This window comes from Drosophila innubila (genome assembly GCF_004354385.1).
Source record: "Drosophila innubila isolate TH190305 chromosome 3L unlocalized genomic scaffold, UK_Dinn_1.0 0_D_3L, whole genome shotgun sequence".
Taxonomy (NCBI): domain Eukaryota; kingdom Metazoa; phylum Arthropoda; class Insecta; order Diptera; family Drosophilidae; genus Drosophila; species Drosophila innubila.
In genome coordinates, this window is record NW_022995376.1 from 20,133,057 (window position 1) to 20,146,062 (window position 13,006).

The window sequence follows — 13,006 nt, forward strand, 5'->3', positions numbered from 1 at the left end:
TCTTCGTCAGCTTATTGCCACGACAACAAATTGCGTCAGGGGCACAGAGAAAATGAAAGAAAGAAAAGCCATGATAAACAAAATTTAATTGGCATATGACAGAAAAATAATAAAAATGCGAAAGACTCGCGTATAAAAAATCAATTAAAAAGTGCTCGAATTTCAAGTGAACGAGAAAATACCCTGTAGGCAAGACTAAAATTTTCAGTATTCCCTTTTTTAAGCAGAGGAACTACGAGTACATTTTTGTACAAGTAATAATTGTATAATTTGAAAGATTTAAATTGTGAAAACCCTTTAGACTAGTCTAATGAAGTTTTTGAAAATTAACTACGAGTAGAAATGCCCTGTATGCAGGCCTGAATTATCCTATTTTTCTATATTTTGCACAAAACCAATTACCGGTACTATAATAGATTTTAAATTTTCAAGCTTTTGTTCTATTTTATATTGTTTAATTGGCTGTATTATTATATTAAAAATATTCTCCAAATTTGTTAAATAATATTGGAAACTGCCTTGCATACCCTTTTAGGCATCTTTAAGTAAGATGATATATAAAAGAAAAATACTCGAATTTGCATATAAAAATAGCTCAAAGAAAGAGCTCACACACGACATCCATCTCAAAGATGTCTCTCTGATGTATTCGGGCATCTGTCAAAGAAGAAAAAAGCTAATTTAATAATTTTCGAGGTTGCAGGAATAAAGAAATAATCTTAAATTTACGCTTTACTAATCAGCTGACTTGGTCTCGCCGCACATGAAAACAAAGAAGTACATTGTACTTTGATATCACATGCGATTATCTGCCACGAGGCAAACAGACACTGTCCAGACCAAACACCTACGTCATGTTATTTGTTTATTGAAGAGGAATTGATTCGGATGAAATTGAGAGATTGCCAGAGGGAAGGAGAAGCAGCTCGGCAGACCATGATGACAATGGCCAGGACCAACAGCTGTGACTCAGACCCTGGGTGCATAAGTCTCCATTGGACAGACATTGCCCGAAGCTGTAAATTTGCAATGCGAATTGGTTTAAATGTCTCGCCAGTATAAATCAGACTCTGGACAAAGTGACAGAATGACTGACTGAATAACTGGCTGATTACCAAATCAATGCATAGATGAATTTATGCTAGGTAGCTTACATGAGAACTTAAAGATAATATTGGCAAAGGTTACTTCCCAGTGGCGGCATTGGTAAAACAGTTTGCTTAAACGGTTAACCTTCACTTCTTTCTCATACTCAAATCTTAAACTTTAAAATCTACGCCGGTATGTTTTAATGATTCAACCCTTCGTGAGTTCCCCTTTATGAAAAATGGTATAACAAATTTTTTGTAGCAAAATTATAAGTTTGAGCTTAAAATAAAACTCAAAGAATAATCATTACTTTATGAATTTTATATTCAAGCTCAAAAATAATGATTATTATTTAAGTTTTAAAAGATGATTTAAAATAAAGCATTTTTTTTTATCTACTTAAATAAATTTACAAACATCTAAGAATTTTTTAATGCAAATATGGACATATATTTCAGCGAATCTCCCTGGGTATAAGTCAGCAATTCTACAACAATTAAACTGTAACTAACATATGACGAATTAACAGTAAACGCTTTAAGCACAGTAGTTTCTAGTTCAATCCACATCTAAATAATATAAACTTTAAGGTTATTTATCTCTATAATGGTAGTAAATTCAAAGCTAACAATATGAAACCCTGTTTTAAATGTCTGCTTTATTTGTTCCTCTTACCAATTGTCAACTGCCTCAAGAGCGGGATGAGAGATTTGGCCATGTCAGTGGCAGGTTTGAAGCAACTACTTGATCAGGAAACTTCATTCATACACGAACTAGAAGCCTATTCAAATGCTTTGCAGTTGAAGATTAATACAATTGAAAGGTAAGCAATAAAATTGACAATAAATAAAGATATTTACTCGTTAATTTCTACAGTTTCATAGATGAAGTGCGTTCCAAGAAGATAGAATGGGAGCAAAATGCAGAAGAATATGTTGCTCATCCCCTAAACAGTTTTTCGCTTATAAGACGCATGCATGAGGATTGGAGATACTTTGAGCTGTACATGTCAGAGCCAGTCGGCAAAGTTCACACCGATAATGTTAAGCGACTGTCTAAAGAAATGGCCCCTCGCCATGTGGACCTGGATGACGCAATGATGGCTATTATACGTCTGCAATATTACTACGAATTGGATGCGGCAAATCTAATCAACGGTCTAATCAATGGCAGGCAATACAAGTAATTATTAAGTAATCCTTATTCCACATCATTGCCTATATAGAAACTATACTTGACAGTTCCCAACTAACTGTGCTGGAAGCCTTTAGTATGGCTCAATTTTGCATTAGACAGCGACTACATGAGTACGCCATCAATTGGTTTAAGGAATCGCTCAAACTATATGACAACATTAAAAATTACGAGCTGTGCGAGTTAGTTTATAATCTAACAGCGTCTAAGGTATACGGAGATTATGCAAACTTGCTTTTATACAAAGGTAATTAAATTTCCCTAGAGTCCTGATGATTCTACTAATTATTAATGTCAACAGGATATAATGTGGATGCTTTAAATTTGCTCAACAAAGTTGCCGACTTGAATGTTGACCTTTGGCTAACACGAAGACCTGTGGAAGAGTCTGCTTTTTATATTAACGCTAGTCCCCAGGTAGATTAGATCTAATACTCGACTGTAAAATCAAACGTAATAATAATTCGTATTCCTTTCAGTTTATTAAGGATTCTCGATCTCCCGTGCAAACTGGTTGCGCTGACCAGTTTCCAGCTTCAACAAAATTTACTTGTCATTTCCAACGCGATTTCTCGCATTTTCTAAGATTGGCGCCACTTAAAGTGGAAACCCTCAGCCTGGATCCCTACGTGGTTATATTTCACGATGTCATTTACGATAGGGAAATTCAAGAGCTTAAGTCCATAGAGTTATCAACTTTAAGACACGATCGTTCTGAAAATCCTAAAAACTCCATGAAATACGTAACTTTGGAAAAGAAAAAGAATGATGTGCTCAACTACCGGATTAAGGACATGACGGGTATGCAAATAGGCAGGGACAAGGATTTTTTGCTTATGAACTATGGTCTGGGTGGACATATTAAATTGCATTTAGATGAACAACCGGTAAGTTATCAAATTAGACTTAAGATAAAAAGACATAACATATTACTTCAATCTTTAGCTGGAACTTGTTGATAGCGTGACGTCTATAATCTTTTTCGTAAGTACTTAAAATTTTTCATATTTTCCTAATCCTATATATGTGCTATTTAGCTGAGTGATGTGACGCAAGGTGGCGCCACAGTATTCCCGAATCTTAGCATCTCCGTCAAGCCTATAAAAGGCACCGCTCTACTCTGGCACAATATGAACAATAAGCTGAGTGATGATTATAGGACTGAGCACACATCATGCCCAGTTCTAGTGGGATCCAAGTGGAGTAAGTCGACTCCCATTTGCTCAACATAACCTAATTTATGTTACTTATAGCTCTCGTCAAATGGCTTCACGGAGGAACACAAGTGTTGTCATGAACCATGTTCCAAGTTTTGATATTTTCAGATTAAAAATATAAAAAAAAGAAGAAGACAACTATATTTTAGAACTATAGTTGTTTTTATTAAATCTTTCATTATTTTTAATTTTTTGAAAATATAATTTGTAATCCTACACTGTATTTAAGACGAATTGATTATAGGAGGAAGCGTCGCCAATTCAGCGTAGTTAATTTAATTTAAGCACTACTCGTAGTTTCCACGTTTGATAGCACTTCCAATTTAAAATCAAGTGGGAGCAGAAGTGTTTAAAATGAAGTTCCACCTGGTGTTTATTAGTTTGCTAGTGTTGGCTTATGGCAGCGATATTAGAAACCCCAAGTTTCCCAATGATGAACTCTATAGCAGCTCTATTTTGGGATACTTGAAACTTTTCGAGCTGGAAAAACAGTTTATGACACACGTGAAAGGCTATGGAGATGCTTTACAGGAAAAATTGGACACGCTAAAGTTGTGAGTTTGAGCTGAAGTCTAAGGAGAAAGTGTTGCAATAAAGAATTATTTTTAGACATTTAAAAACAATTGATCGGAAGGCTCATAAGACCCAGGCAGGACGTGACAAGTATATTTCGAATCCTCTAAAAGCATTCAGTCTCTTACGACGTCTACGCGAAGATTGGATCAGATTGCAAGTATATACAAAAGCAAAGCCTGGCAAAGGTAATTCTAATTTAAATTTTCTACTTACTTAGTATATAAAACTTGAGATATTACAGGTGAATTGGATGCCATGAAGAAACTTTTGGATAGAAAACAAAATTTTGAGGATTTGCAAGAAGGACTACGTGGTCTCAGTCGCATTGAACAGACCTATGACCTGAACGCAGTGGACATATCCCAAGGAAGACTCCTGAACCAAGAATTCAAGTGAGTGTCTAAAACTAGAAACACTAAGTTAATCCATTTAACAACTATTTTTTAGCAAAGAACTGTCCTTGCGTGACTGTTTGGCAATCGCCAATCACAAATATCAGAGCGGGGATTATACCAGGGCTGCCGTCTGGTATCGTCAAGCTATAAAGCACAAGGACGAACCGAATTCCGAAGTATATAATGAAGCTCTTGGAAAGCCAGCTGCTGGATTGCGGCGCAAATATGCCATGGCGTGTCTAATGCACGGTAAGTGTGTTATAACTCACTCACTAGTACTCAATATCAGTTAATCGTTATCCCAAAATTCCCCAGCTACACACATTCGTTATCCTTCTTTGAATCATAAGGAACTTCAAGCAGAGGTCGATAAGATATTACGTGAAAAGAGTTCCATTGATTTGGAAAAGTTTGTAAGACAGTTACTCGAACAGGATGTAAACGAATTCATTCAGGAAGCAGAGCAGGTGAAACCGCCAACCACTGACCATGACTTGGGCTGTCGAGGTCTTTTTAAAAAGAGAACCAACCTCAGTTGTCGCTACAACTTTACAACGACACCATTTCTGCGATTGGCACCACTTAAAATGGAGGAAATCAACCATGATCCATATATAGTCATGTACCACAATATGATATCCGATCGCGAGATCGAGGAGATGAAGCGTCTGTCCGTAAACATGTCTAATGGATTCTCAGGTGTTACAAGCCAGAATCAAACTGAATCTATCGAGGTTGTGGCGCGCGTTGCATGGTTAGTTGAGAAAACTCCCTTTTTGGAACGGATAAATCAACGGATTACGGATATGACAGGATTGGATGTTAATGAGTTTCGTGCTGTTCAGATTGCAAACTATGGTCTGGGCAACTACTTTAAGCCACACTATGATTATATGTATGGAAATCGAATACAGATGAATAGCATTGATGGACTAGGTGATCGCATGGGCAGCCTCATATTCTATGTAAGTTGTAGGTCATATCATATATTAATGTCTACCTATATCACTTCATCTGTATTTATTTATGATTATCTGCCTTATTCTTTATCTCTTACAGACTGGCGATGTGCCACAAGGTGGCATGACTGTCTTTCCCAACATACAGGTGGCAGTTGAACCTCAAAAAGGTAACAGTCTCTTTTGGTACAACATATTTGATGATGGTACTCCAGATCCCCGGACTCTACACTCTGTATGTCCAGTTATTGTGGGTGACAGGTGGAGTAAGTCAACAAAACTGAATAACAATTAGTTAAATGAGAGTTAATCGTATTTTAATTCTTTTAGCTATCACCAAATGGCTGCACATGGCATCTCAAATATTTACCAAGCCCTGCAGCCCAAAAAAGAAGCTTTACTACAAGGCTTAAAGATTTCACCTTACATGCATTTCTTTTTCATTAAATTAAATTTAACAAATATTTATTTTGTATGAATATAAATACTGGTTAAATAAATACAGCCTTGAACATATTCGTTTCGGTATTGGAACAAATGTTTTTTAACTCTTTTTTACGGTCTGTTTAATGGTCACGCTAGCTGTTATCGTTCTTAGCATACAAACTTAAAGGGAATAAGTAAGGAGTACTCAAATACAAGATATCCTGTGAAATCTTAAGAATAAAAAAGAATGCAAAATAAAAATAAGCGTAGTTATAATCCGGTCTTCATCTTTCAAAATAGATTATGAATCCCATCAATAAACCAATCTTGGCTTTAAACTAATCTATAATAAATATAAGACATATATTATAGTTAATATAGGGTGGCCATAGGTCTCTTATAAAATTTATACAAGGGTATTACAAATTTTACCAATTTTTAAAATACCATGAACCATGAAAATCAATAAAAAATAAATATTAATACATACATGTAAAAATATATATATACATACACTGCTATACATAGTTTTTACAGTTGAAATCTTAAAATCCCAACGAGCTTTAGTGACTTAAAAACTTGACTTATGAGATGACGTGTCTTTTATTTTTTTTAACAAATTTTCTCATATTTAACTCTGCCTTTAGCGTAGAGATCAATGAGGAAATGGAAAATTCCAATTTGCTTTACAGTAGCTCAGTTAGGAGCATGACGAAGCTGCTGCAAATGGAAAATGAACTATTGGGACATTTAAAAAACTATGCAAAGGAAATGCAGCAGAAATTGGATATGATAATGCTGTAAGTAGAGCTGCAAGAACTGCTAAGAAGATGATAAGGACTTGAATATTTTCAGCTATCAGCAAATGTTACAACGACCTGCAATGCACGATACTGAAATTCAAGAAAACTATGTGGCAAATCCACTGAATGCGTTTCCATTAATTCGACGGTTGCAACAGGATTGGCCAAAGTGGTTGGCATATTTGGAGGGTGGTGCAACGCGTGACAAGATCAACCAGATACAGTCAAAACTAGAGAAAGTGCCGAGTGAAAAGGATTTACATTTGGCTATTGATGGACTGCTGCGCATTGAGAGCTTCTACGACTTGGAGGCATCTCACATGGCCAAGGGATTGCTTCTGAACAATCAATATAAGTGCGTAAACTTGGATCCATGTGCAGTTTAACAAGACTCTTCTTTCTCTTCTATCTGTAGTTCTCATCTCGATTCGGCTGATTGCCTGGCGCTAGGAAGTCATCTCTTTAACCTGACAGAGTACTCAAAATCCACACATTGGTTCCGCACTGCACTAAGACTTTACAAAAGGCCATATGGAAAATTATATGGTCAAGTATTGGGATTGAAGCGGAAGAAACTGTACAGGGCATATGCCTTGGCAATTGCCAGAGAAAGTAAGAGTTTAAAACAGCGGCAGACAGTAGCATTATTTACTCAGAACAGTACACAGCAAATAATCTGCTAAACAATGAAATACCTTATATAAATTTCAATTCACACAGCCCACAAATCGGAGGAAGCTCCTAAGGATAGAACACCAGCTGAATGGCAGGAAATCGCGGACACAATGCTCAACCAGCTAGTTCTTAAAGCCAGCAGTGCTGACATCAAAAATCTTATTGATGAGTATCTCGCAGGAGACGAAGAGATTTTCATCAAGGACCGAGCTAACAATAAACCAAAGCCCAAGTCTATAGAACGTGGATGCCGAGGACTGTGGCCAAAGCGTGAACCTCATCAATTGACTTGTCGCTATCTTCAGGATAGCTCAGCTTTCCTGCGACTGGCACCACTCAAAATTGAAACTCTAAACGAGCAGCCACTCATCGTGCTCTACCATCAAGTGTTGCATGAAAGCGAAATCAAAGCCCTGAAAAATGCATCCATATATCAAACAGCAAGGGATTTTGAAAAGGAAACTGTAAAGCTCTTTCCACTGGAAGATATTGAGGCAAGATTTAAGCACCGTTTAAATCGTAGAATATTGGATATGTTGGGGATGGATATAGCCGGTCAGAATTTACATTTGTTTAACTATGGACTCGGTGGTTACCTACCAAAAAATTCAAAGTCGACTTGTCGTGGCTCAGATACAATAACCAAACCGAAATTTAAATCCGGCACGGTAAACATAAATTTCAAGGAGCGTTGTCAGAGCAAACGCATTGGCACAATGATTTTCTATGTAAGCAAAGCTTTATTTACTTACTCTAGACACTTTCTTAATTTTTTATATGTCGTCGAGTACAGGCTAGCAACGTGCCGCTAGGTGGCGCCACTGTATTTCCCAAACTAAAGCTCGTTGTGCAGCCGAAAAAAGGAAACGCTTTAGTTTGGTTGAATCGAAATGCAGATAACGAGCCGGAGAAACTGGCGGAACATGCAGTCTGTCCCATCGCAATGGGTTCCAGATGGGGTGAGTTTCGCTTAGAAGTCATATAATGATAGAAGTGAATTAATTTTGAAATTTATTTCAGTTATCTCAAATTGTATAGATTCTGAGCTCAATTTACTGGACCAGCCCTGCCTGGCATAAACCAATTTTAAGTGTTGCCAGAATTTCTTTTGTGCCTTTTCATGTTATATAAATTTTGAAAAATTTAGGTAGACTTTAAGAAAACGGATTAAAATAAGCTTAACTGGCAACTCTGATCATATTATAAAAGCAATGCTAATAAACAGCGCCTACAAAAAGTGGAACAATGTCGTTACAGGACCCTCCTCACTTATTGTTTGCCATAAAAATTGCAAGCAACACTAAATTTAGAGACCGGTTGAAAGGAGGACCGATGCTATCTGCTCTATATCGTAAGCTTATGTGCTTGCCCCAAATACCATTTAGCGGAAGTGCACACTTCAATAATGGAAGCTGGGCGACGCCAAGTGGCACCAAAGTGCGGAGGGACATGGGACACAAGGACACATTGTGAAAGGCACATTGACAATGGTGCTGGTACTTAAAGGAAAACAACGCTCATTTTTCAACCCGACAAAACCGACAGTTAAGACGGTCAGCGCAGGACATAAAGGATGTGAGATGAGAGTTGATAGCAACTGTTGCCCAAGCCATAGAAACTTTTTCATGAATATTTTAAGCAATTGCATAATTTACACAAGCAGCGAAATTCTCAGAGTCGACAAACTAATTGCCGAGATTATGCCAAACTAAATGCAATGGTAGAAGGGAAGGAGTTTGGCTCGGAAAATAGCAACACTAATTGGAAAATTTTCAACTGCATTTGCCACCAGTACGGGCTCTTAAATAGTGCTAATACTTGGTTAAGTTGTTGGGCCGCACTTGACAATAAAACTTGAAAAGAGGGGAGAACCGGGCTGGGAGGTTTGAAAGGGCAACTAAGTTGTCGGCTGTGAGTGTTGCGGGAAATGAAATCAGCATGAAAGCAATTGTGCAATTCACTCAGCAGTGGCAGTGTCCCCGAGGCTACCAGCAACACACAGGACAACAGACATAGCTTTTGCCTCAGCCAGTTGCAATTGTTGCTGTCAAGGCCAACAAACTTAGGGCCAACTGCTTTTGAAGTGGGTCTTCTGCCAACTGCCAGCTGCCAGCTCCCGGCTACAGGTTGTAGATTCAGATTCAGCAGGCGGCAATGAATATTGTTGCAAGTGAAACAACAAATGCACAACTATTCCAAGTGTAAGAGCAACAATTTTTAATTGGGCTTACAGGTTCCGGGTGTCTTCAGGTGAAATTTAATGTCCATTCATTTATAGAGTTCACCTTTGCTGCTAATCAAGTTCTCTCCCAATGCATACAATTTAATTCTCCTGAGTGAATATGTTATTGTTAATATTACTAAATCGGAGACTCCGGGTTAAACAGCTGTAGAGTAATCTGAGCGCAATCCAACTAAATCCAACTTACATGCAATCGATCTTTAAATTCCTCTGCTTGCATTTGTCCTGCATAATAAAAATCAAATGAGTAATGATGTCAAAATACATGGTCATCTGTGTAAAAGGGACATCTTTATACTTATCCTATTGTAGGTGCAAGGTTATTCCATAATGTCAATGGCTAACTCGTTGAACAAATCGATGGCTAAAGCAGCAAAAGACACTCCACGGCCTCGGTTTGCGGATGAAGGACAGGAGCAAACGGGAGTCGATTGAAAGGCTATGCAAGCTGTTGAGTCAAGTGAAAACTTTAGGAAAAAAAAATATAGAAAGCGAAGCAGATTCCAGAAGAGGGTTACGGTGCCAGATAGCCAGTTGCACTCGAGGGAAGAATTGTAAGACGATTTGGACTTTAAAGTGATTGAATTGTTATCAGCGACATGGACATTTGTTCAACGATTTGCATGATGATGGCATGCGCTGGGAATGACGTTGAGCAGAGAAAACACTTTGCGTTCCCTTAACTTATCTTGAACAGCCACGGAAGCGAATTCCCTGAAAGTGGAGTTCATGATTGAATGCCACTCCCGAGCATCTCTGTGTGCTGAGTGCCACAAATTGGAGGTAGAGCACCTTTTGGTTTACACACTGCAAAAGAGCAAAGAAAGAAAAAGAAAAGAAGAAAGGGAGTTAAATGGATGCAGCACTAACAAAACTTTACTTACTTAACGTCGAGTCATGCTTGCTGCAAGCAGATTCGACTCCTTTTCCTGCCGCATATGCCACACCATGCAATATGCGATGCCAGTGCGTTGACAAGCTGCTTTCTTCCTTGCAGCTTATGTGGAACTTCTTTGCAAGCTGTTGACGACACTGAGCACTGCTTAAATGTCACGTTTCAATAATGTGCAGATTTCCAGGCAAGTGTGTGTCTTGGTTAACTGGCTGACTGCTGGTTATATTGATTTAAGCCTTGACATTCTTTGTCAGCCTGTAGTCTTAATCAGGGACCATAACGGTTATAGTTTTTGATATAAAAATAGCAAAATACGAATTATTTTATCATGAAAACTAATTTTAACTCTGATATTCGTTCTTTATTAAATTAAGAAAAGTTATGAGAAAATTAAATTGAAAATTTCATATAAAAAGCTTAAAATAAATCTATTTTCCAATTTTACAATGAAAATCAAGTGCTTTTTGATTAATAAAATTTAAAGAGTACAAGATTGTTTTTCTTTTAAAATAAATAGGAAATTAAATTATTGTATAACTTTTTTTAGAAAACACATGAGTTAAATTTATTTATGATAGAAATTTAAAATAAAAGTTAATCCCGTTTCCAGGATATTTTATACAGAAATATTATATCAAAGCTAATAAGGTTTTTAAGCATTTGCTTTTTTGCGATCCCCAGATTTAATACATACAAACAAGGAGAGTAACAGTTTATGGTTAATTTTACATTATTATTACATATAACTCGAAGATTATAATACTGAATGTACATATTAAATGTACGACTTAAAACTAATTAGCCTTTGGCGAGTATCAAACTCGTTTAAATCTAGATTCTAGAATTCATCGCTGTCTGGTAATTGAGCATCTTCAATTTTGCGGACTTGATCCCAACTAAGTGACGATTCCATCACATTTGTCGTGGATGTAAAGCAATATGGACAAGAGCAAAAGTCCATTAAAAAGCAATCCTACATTCAAAGATATATGTATCTGGTATAAATTTATTGAATCTTCTACCGTTTGTCACTTACCCTTGGATGCACCTGACAATGCACACTGATCCTGCCATGGAAATAATGATGACAACGTCCGCACTCAAAAACCTTCTGAGGTCGATGACAAACACACTTATGCACCTCGTACTTGTAATCCGACGGCAACTCGTATTTTAGCTTCTGGATTTCTTTGTTATTGTTGCTGTCATTGTTGTCGATGTTGTTATTTTGATCGGCTTCTTTATAATTGTCATTCTCCGTCTCCTTTTTGGCGCTGAAATTCGCTGAAGCTGACAACACACATACACACACACATATAATATCGAACAAGACTTTTGCAATTGCTTTCTAATTACCCATTGTTAATGTTTGTTTTTCCTCCATCAAACGATTTTAAAGCGTCGATTTGTGCTTAATTCAAGCTAGAAATTCAGACAGTATAAAATATACAATTTTTAAAATACAATTAATATCTGACAAGTTTCACACAATTTTTGTACACTTATCTGTACTTACAGTATGTCAAGTAATTAAAATGACAAAACACAATTTTTGTACACATATGTATCTGTACTTACAGTATGTCAAGTAATCAAAATGACAAAACTCAAAACTTGCATTTTTTATTTTAAATAAGCTCTTTCTCGGTTTTTTGGGTTTTTATATTTATTTCCTTTAAAGTGCTTTAAGACAAGTTTAAAAAATTTTGAATTTAAAGAAATTATAAACAATTGCTTTGTTAGAAACATTGTTTTGTCAAAGCAATTACTTGACGAGCTGTTTATAGTTTTAAATCAGTAAACGTTCAAATGTTGCAAGCATTTGATTCATTTATGTACAATGATTAAAATTAATAAAGTTAGATGCTTACCTTTTAAAGAATGTTTGTTTGTTTTTATTTTACGTATTAAATTGCGAATTGATTATGAAATTTTATGTGTGTACTTCGCAGCAACATCTCAAATCGAATAATGCGGCCAGAGTTGCCAACCTTTGATGGAATATGAAAGTTTGCTCACTGCTGCTAGCAACCATAACCAATGTGGAATCTGACAGGAATACTAAATTTAATAGACGTCGTAAATAAAAACAATTTTTAAGAACATGCTTTCTTTTTGTAAGAATTTGCACAGAGTATAATATCTGCAAACTCTAGAGTAGTTTCGCCCGACGTCAATTCTTCTTCTTCGAGTAACGGTGCTTCTAAGTGCTGCGAAACAAATACGAAAAGAGTGCGTAAACCTTACACGTCAGCTTAAGTTGGTTTATAGTAAATCGAGCTGAGTGGCACTTTTCTAATACGCTTTAACTCGAAATATGATTAAGCAAAGCTTGTTTTCTGGGCACATTCTTATAGTTTAAAGTTGGATCTAATTGAAGGATTAACACTTATTGCTTTGAAGTGTATTGCAAAATCTGCTTGTTTCCATATATTTTTAAGGAACATAATAAAGGGGCAGACATAAGCGTTTAAAATAATAATTGCAAGTCAAACTTATTTTGGTTAAGTCCGATTTAGCTTTCGTATAAACCTG

At 36.5% G+C, this 13,006-nt stretch overlaps 4 protein-coding genes across 5 annotated transcripts; 3 read left to right on the forward strand and 1 right to left on the reverse strand.

Moving 5' to 3' along the window:
• Positions 1-1,726: 1,726 nt before the first annotated feature.
• On the forward strand, positions 1,727-3,617 carry LOC117787740 (prolyl 4-hydroxylase subunit alpha-2). The gene is made up of 8 exons (XM_034626343.1): positions 1,727-1,912; positions 1,966-2,271; positions 2,331-2,530; positions 2,585-2,700; positions 2,763-3,170; positions 3,229-3,267; positions 3,321-3,486; positions 3,537-3,617. Exons 1-8 carry the CDS (start codon positions 1,791-1,793, stop codon positions 3,578-3,580), a joined length of 1,401 nt encoding a protein of 466 aa, XP_034482234.1. The 5' UTR covers positions 1,727-1,790; the 3' UTR covers positions 3,581-3,617.
• A 201-nt stretch (positions 3,618-3,818) lies between these two features.
• LOC117787171 (prolyl 4-hydroxylase subunit alpha-1) lies at positions 3,819-5,946 on the forward strand. Its single transcript, XM_034625621.1, has 7 exons — positions 3,819-4,054; positions 4,110-4,261; positions 4,318-4,468; positions 4,524-4,720; positions 4,787-5,436; positions 5,531-5,696; positions 5,761-5,946. The coding sequence occupies exons 1-7, from the start codon at positions 3,855-3,857 to the stop codon at positions 5,841-5,843; spliced, it is 1,599 nt and encodes a 532-aa protein (XP_034481512.1). The 5' UTR covers positions 3,819-3,854; the 3' UTR covers positions 5,844-5,946.
• A 505-nt stretch (positions 5,947-6,451) lies between these two features.
• LOC117787644 (prolyl 4-hydroxylase subunit alpha-1-like) lies at positions 6,452-8,577 on the forward strand. The gene is made up of 6 exons (XM_034626220.1): positions 6,452-6,656; positions 6,712-7,014; positions 7,075-7,271; positions 7,380-8,062; positions 8,128-8,293; positions 8,355-8,577. The coding sequence occupies exons 1-6, from the start codon at positions 6,523-6,525 to the stop codon at positions 8,411-8,413; spliced, it is 1,542 nt and encodes a 513-aa protein (XP_034482111.1). The 5' UTR covers positions 6,452-6,522; the 3' UTR covers positions 8,414-8,577.
• Positions 8,578-11,171: 2,594 nt separating this feature from the next.
• Positions 11,172-12,505, reverse strand: LOC117787770 (uncharacterized protein CG13380). 2 transcript variants are annotated; one of them, XM_034626379.1, is made up of 4 exons: positions 12,343-12,505; positions 11,828-11,893; positions 11,508-11,761; positions 11,172-11,444 (listed from the first exon to the last, which is right to left on the reverse strand). In XM_034626379.1, exons 2-4 carry the CDS (start codon positions 11,853-11,855, stop codon positions 11,310-11,312), a joined length of 417 nt encoding a protein of 138 aa, XP_034482270.1. In that variant the 5' UTR covers positions 11,856-11,893; positions 12,343-12,505; the 3' UTR covers positions 11,172-11,309. The 2 variants fall into 2 exon arrangements, with proteins under 2 accessions (XP_034482270.1, XP_034482269.1); XM_034626378.1 differs by lacking the exon at positions 12,343-12,505 and having other exon boundaries at positions 11,828-11,923.
• Between the last annotated feature and the right edge of the window lie 501 nt (positions 12,506-13,006).

Coding starts and splice junctions, on each gene's coding strand:
- LOC117787740 (XM_034626343.1), top strand. CDS start 1,791: ATGAGAGATTTGGCCATGTCAGTGGCAGGTTTGAAGCAACTACTTGAT. Junction 2,531..2,584: donor AAACTTGCTTTTATACAAAG/GTAATTAAATTT, acceptor TAATGTCAACAG/GATATAATGTGGATGCTTTA. Junction 2,701..2,762: donor ATATTAACGCTAGTCCCCAG/GTAGATTAGATC, acceptor TATTCCTTTCAG/TTTATTAAGGATTCTCGATC.
- LOC117787171 (XM_034625621.1), top strand. CDS start 3,855: ATGAAGTTCCACCTGGTGTTTATTAGTTTGCTAGTGTTGGCTTATGGC. Junction 5,437..5,530: donor TGGGCAGCCTCATATTCTAT/GTAAGTTGTAGG, acceptor TATCTCTTACAG/ACTGGCGATGTGCCACAAGG. Junction 5,697..5,760: donor TATTGTGGGTGACAGGTGGA/GTAAGTCAACAA, acceptor TAATTCTTTTAG/CTATCACCAAATGGCTGCAC.
- LOC117787644 (XM_034626220.1), top strand. CDS start 6,523: ATGGAAAATTCCAATTTGCTTTACAGTAGCTCAGTTAGGAGCATGACG. Junction 6,657..6,711: donor AAATTGGATATGATAATGCT/GTAAGTAGAGCT, acceptor GAATATTTTCAG/CTATCAGCAAATGTTACAAC. Junction 7,015..7,074: donor CTTCTGAACAATCAATATAA/GTGCGTAAACTT, acceptor TTCTATCTGTAG/TTCTCATCTCGATTCGGCTG.
- LOC117787770 (XM_034626379.1), bottom strand. CDS start 11,855: ATGGAGGAAAAACAAACATTAACAATGG. Junction 11,762..11,827: donor AAAACAAACATTAACAATGG/GTAATTAGAAAG, acceptor GTGTGTTGTCAG/CTTCAGCGAATTTCAGCGCC. Junction 11,445..11,507: donor ATTGTCAGGTGCATCCAAGG/GTAAGTGACAAA, acceptor CTTTGAATGTAG/GATTGCTTTTTAATGGACTT.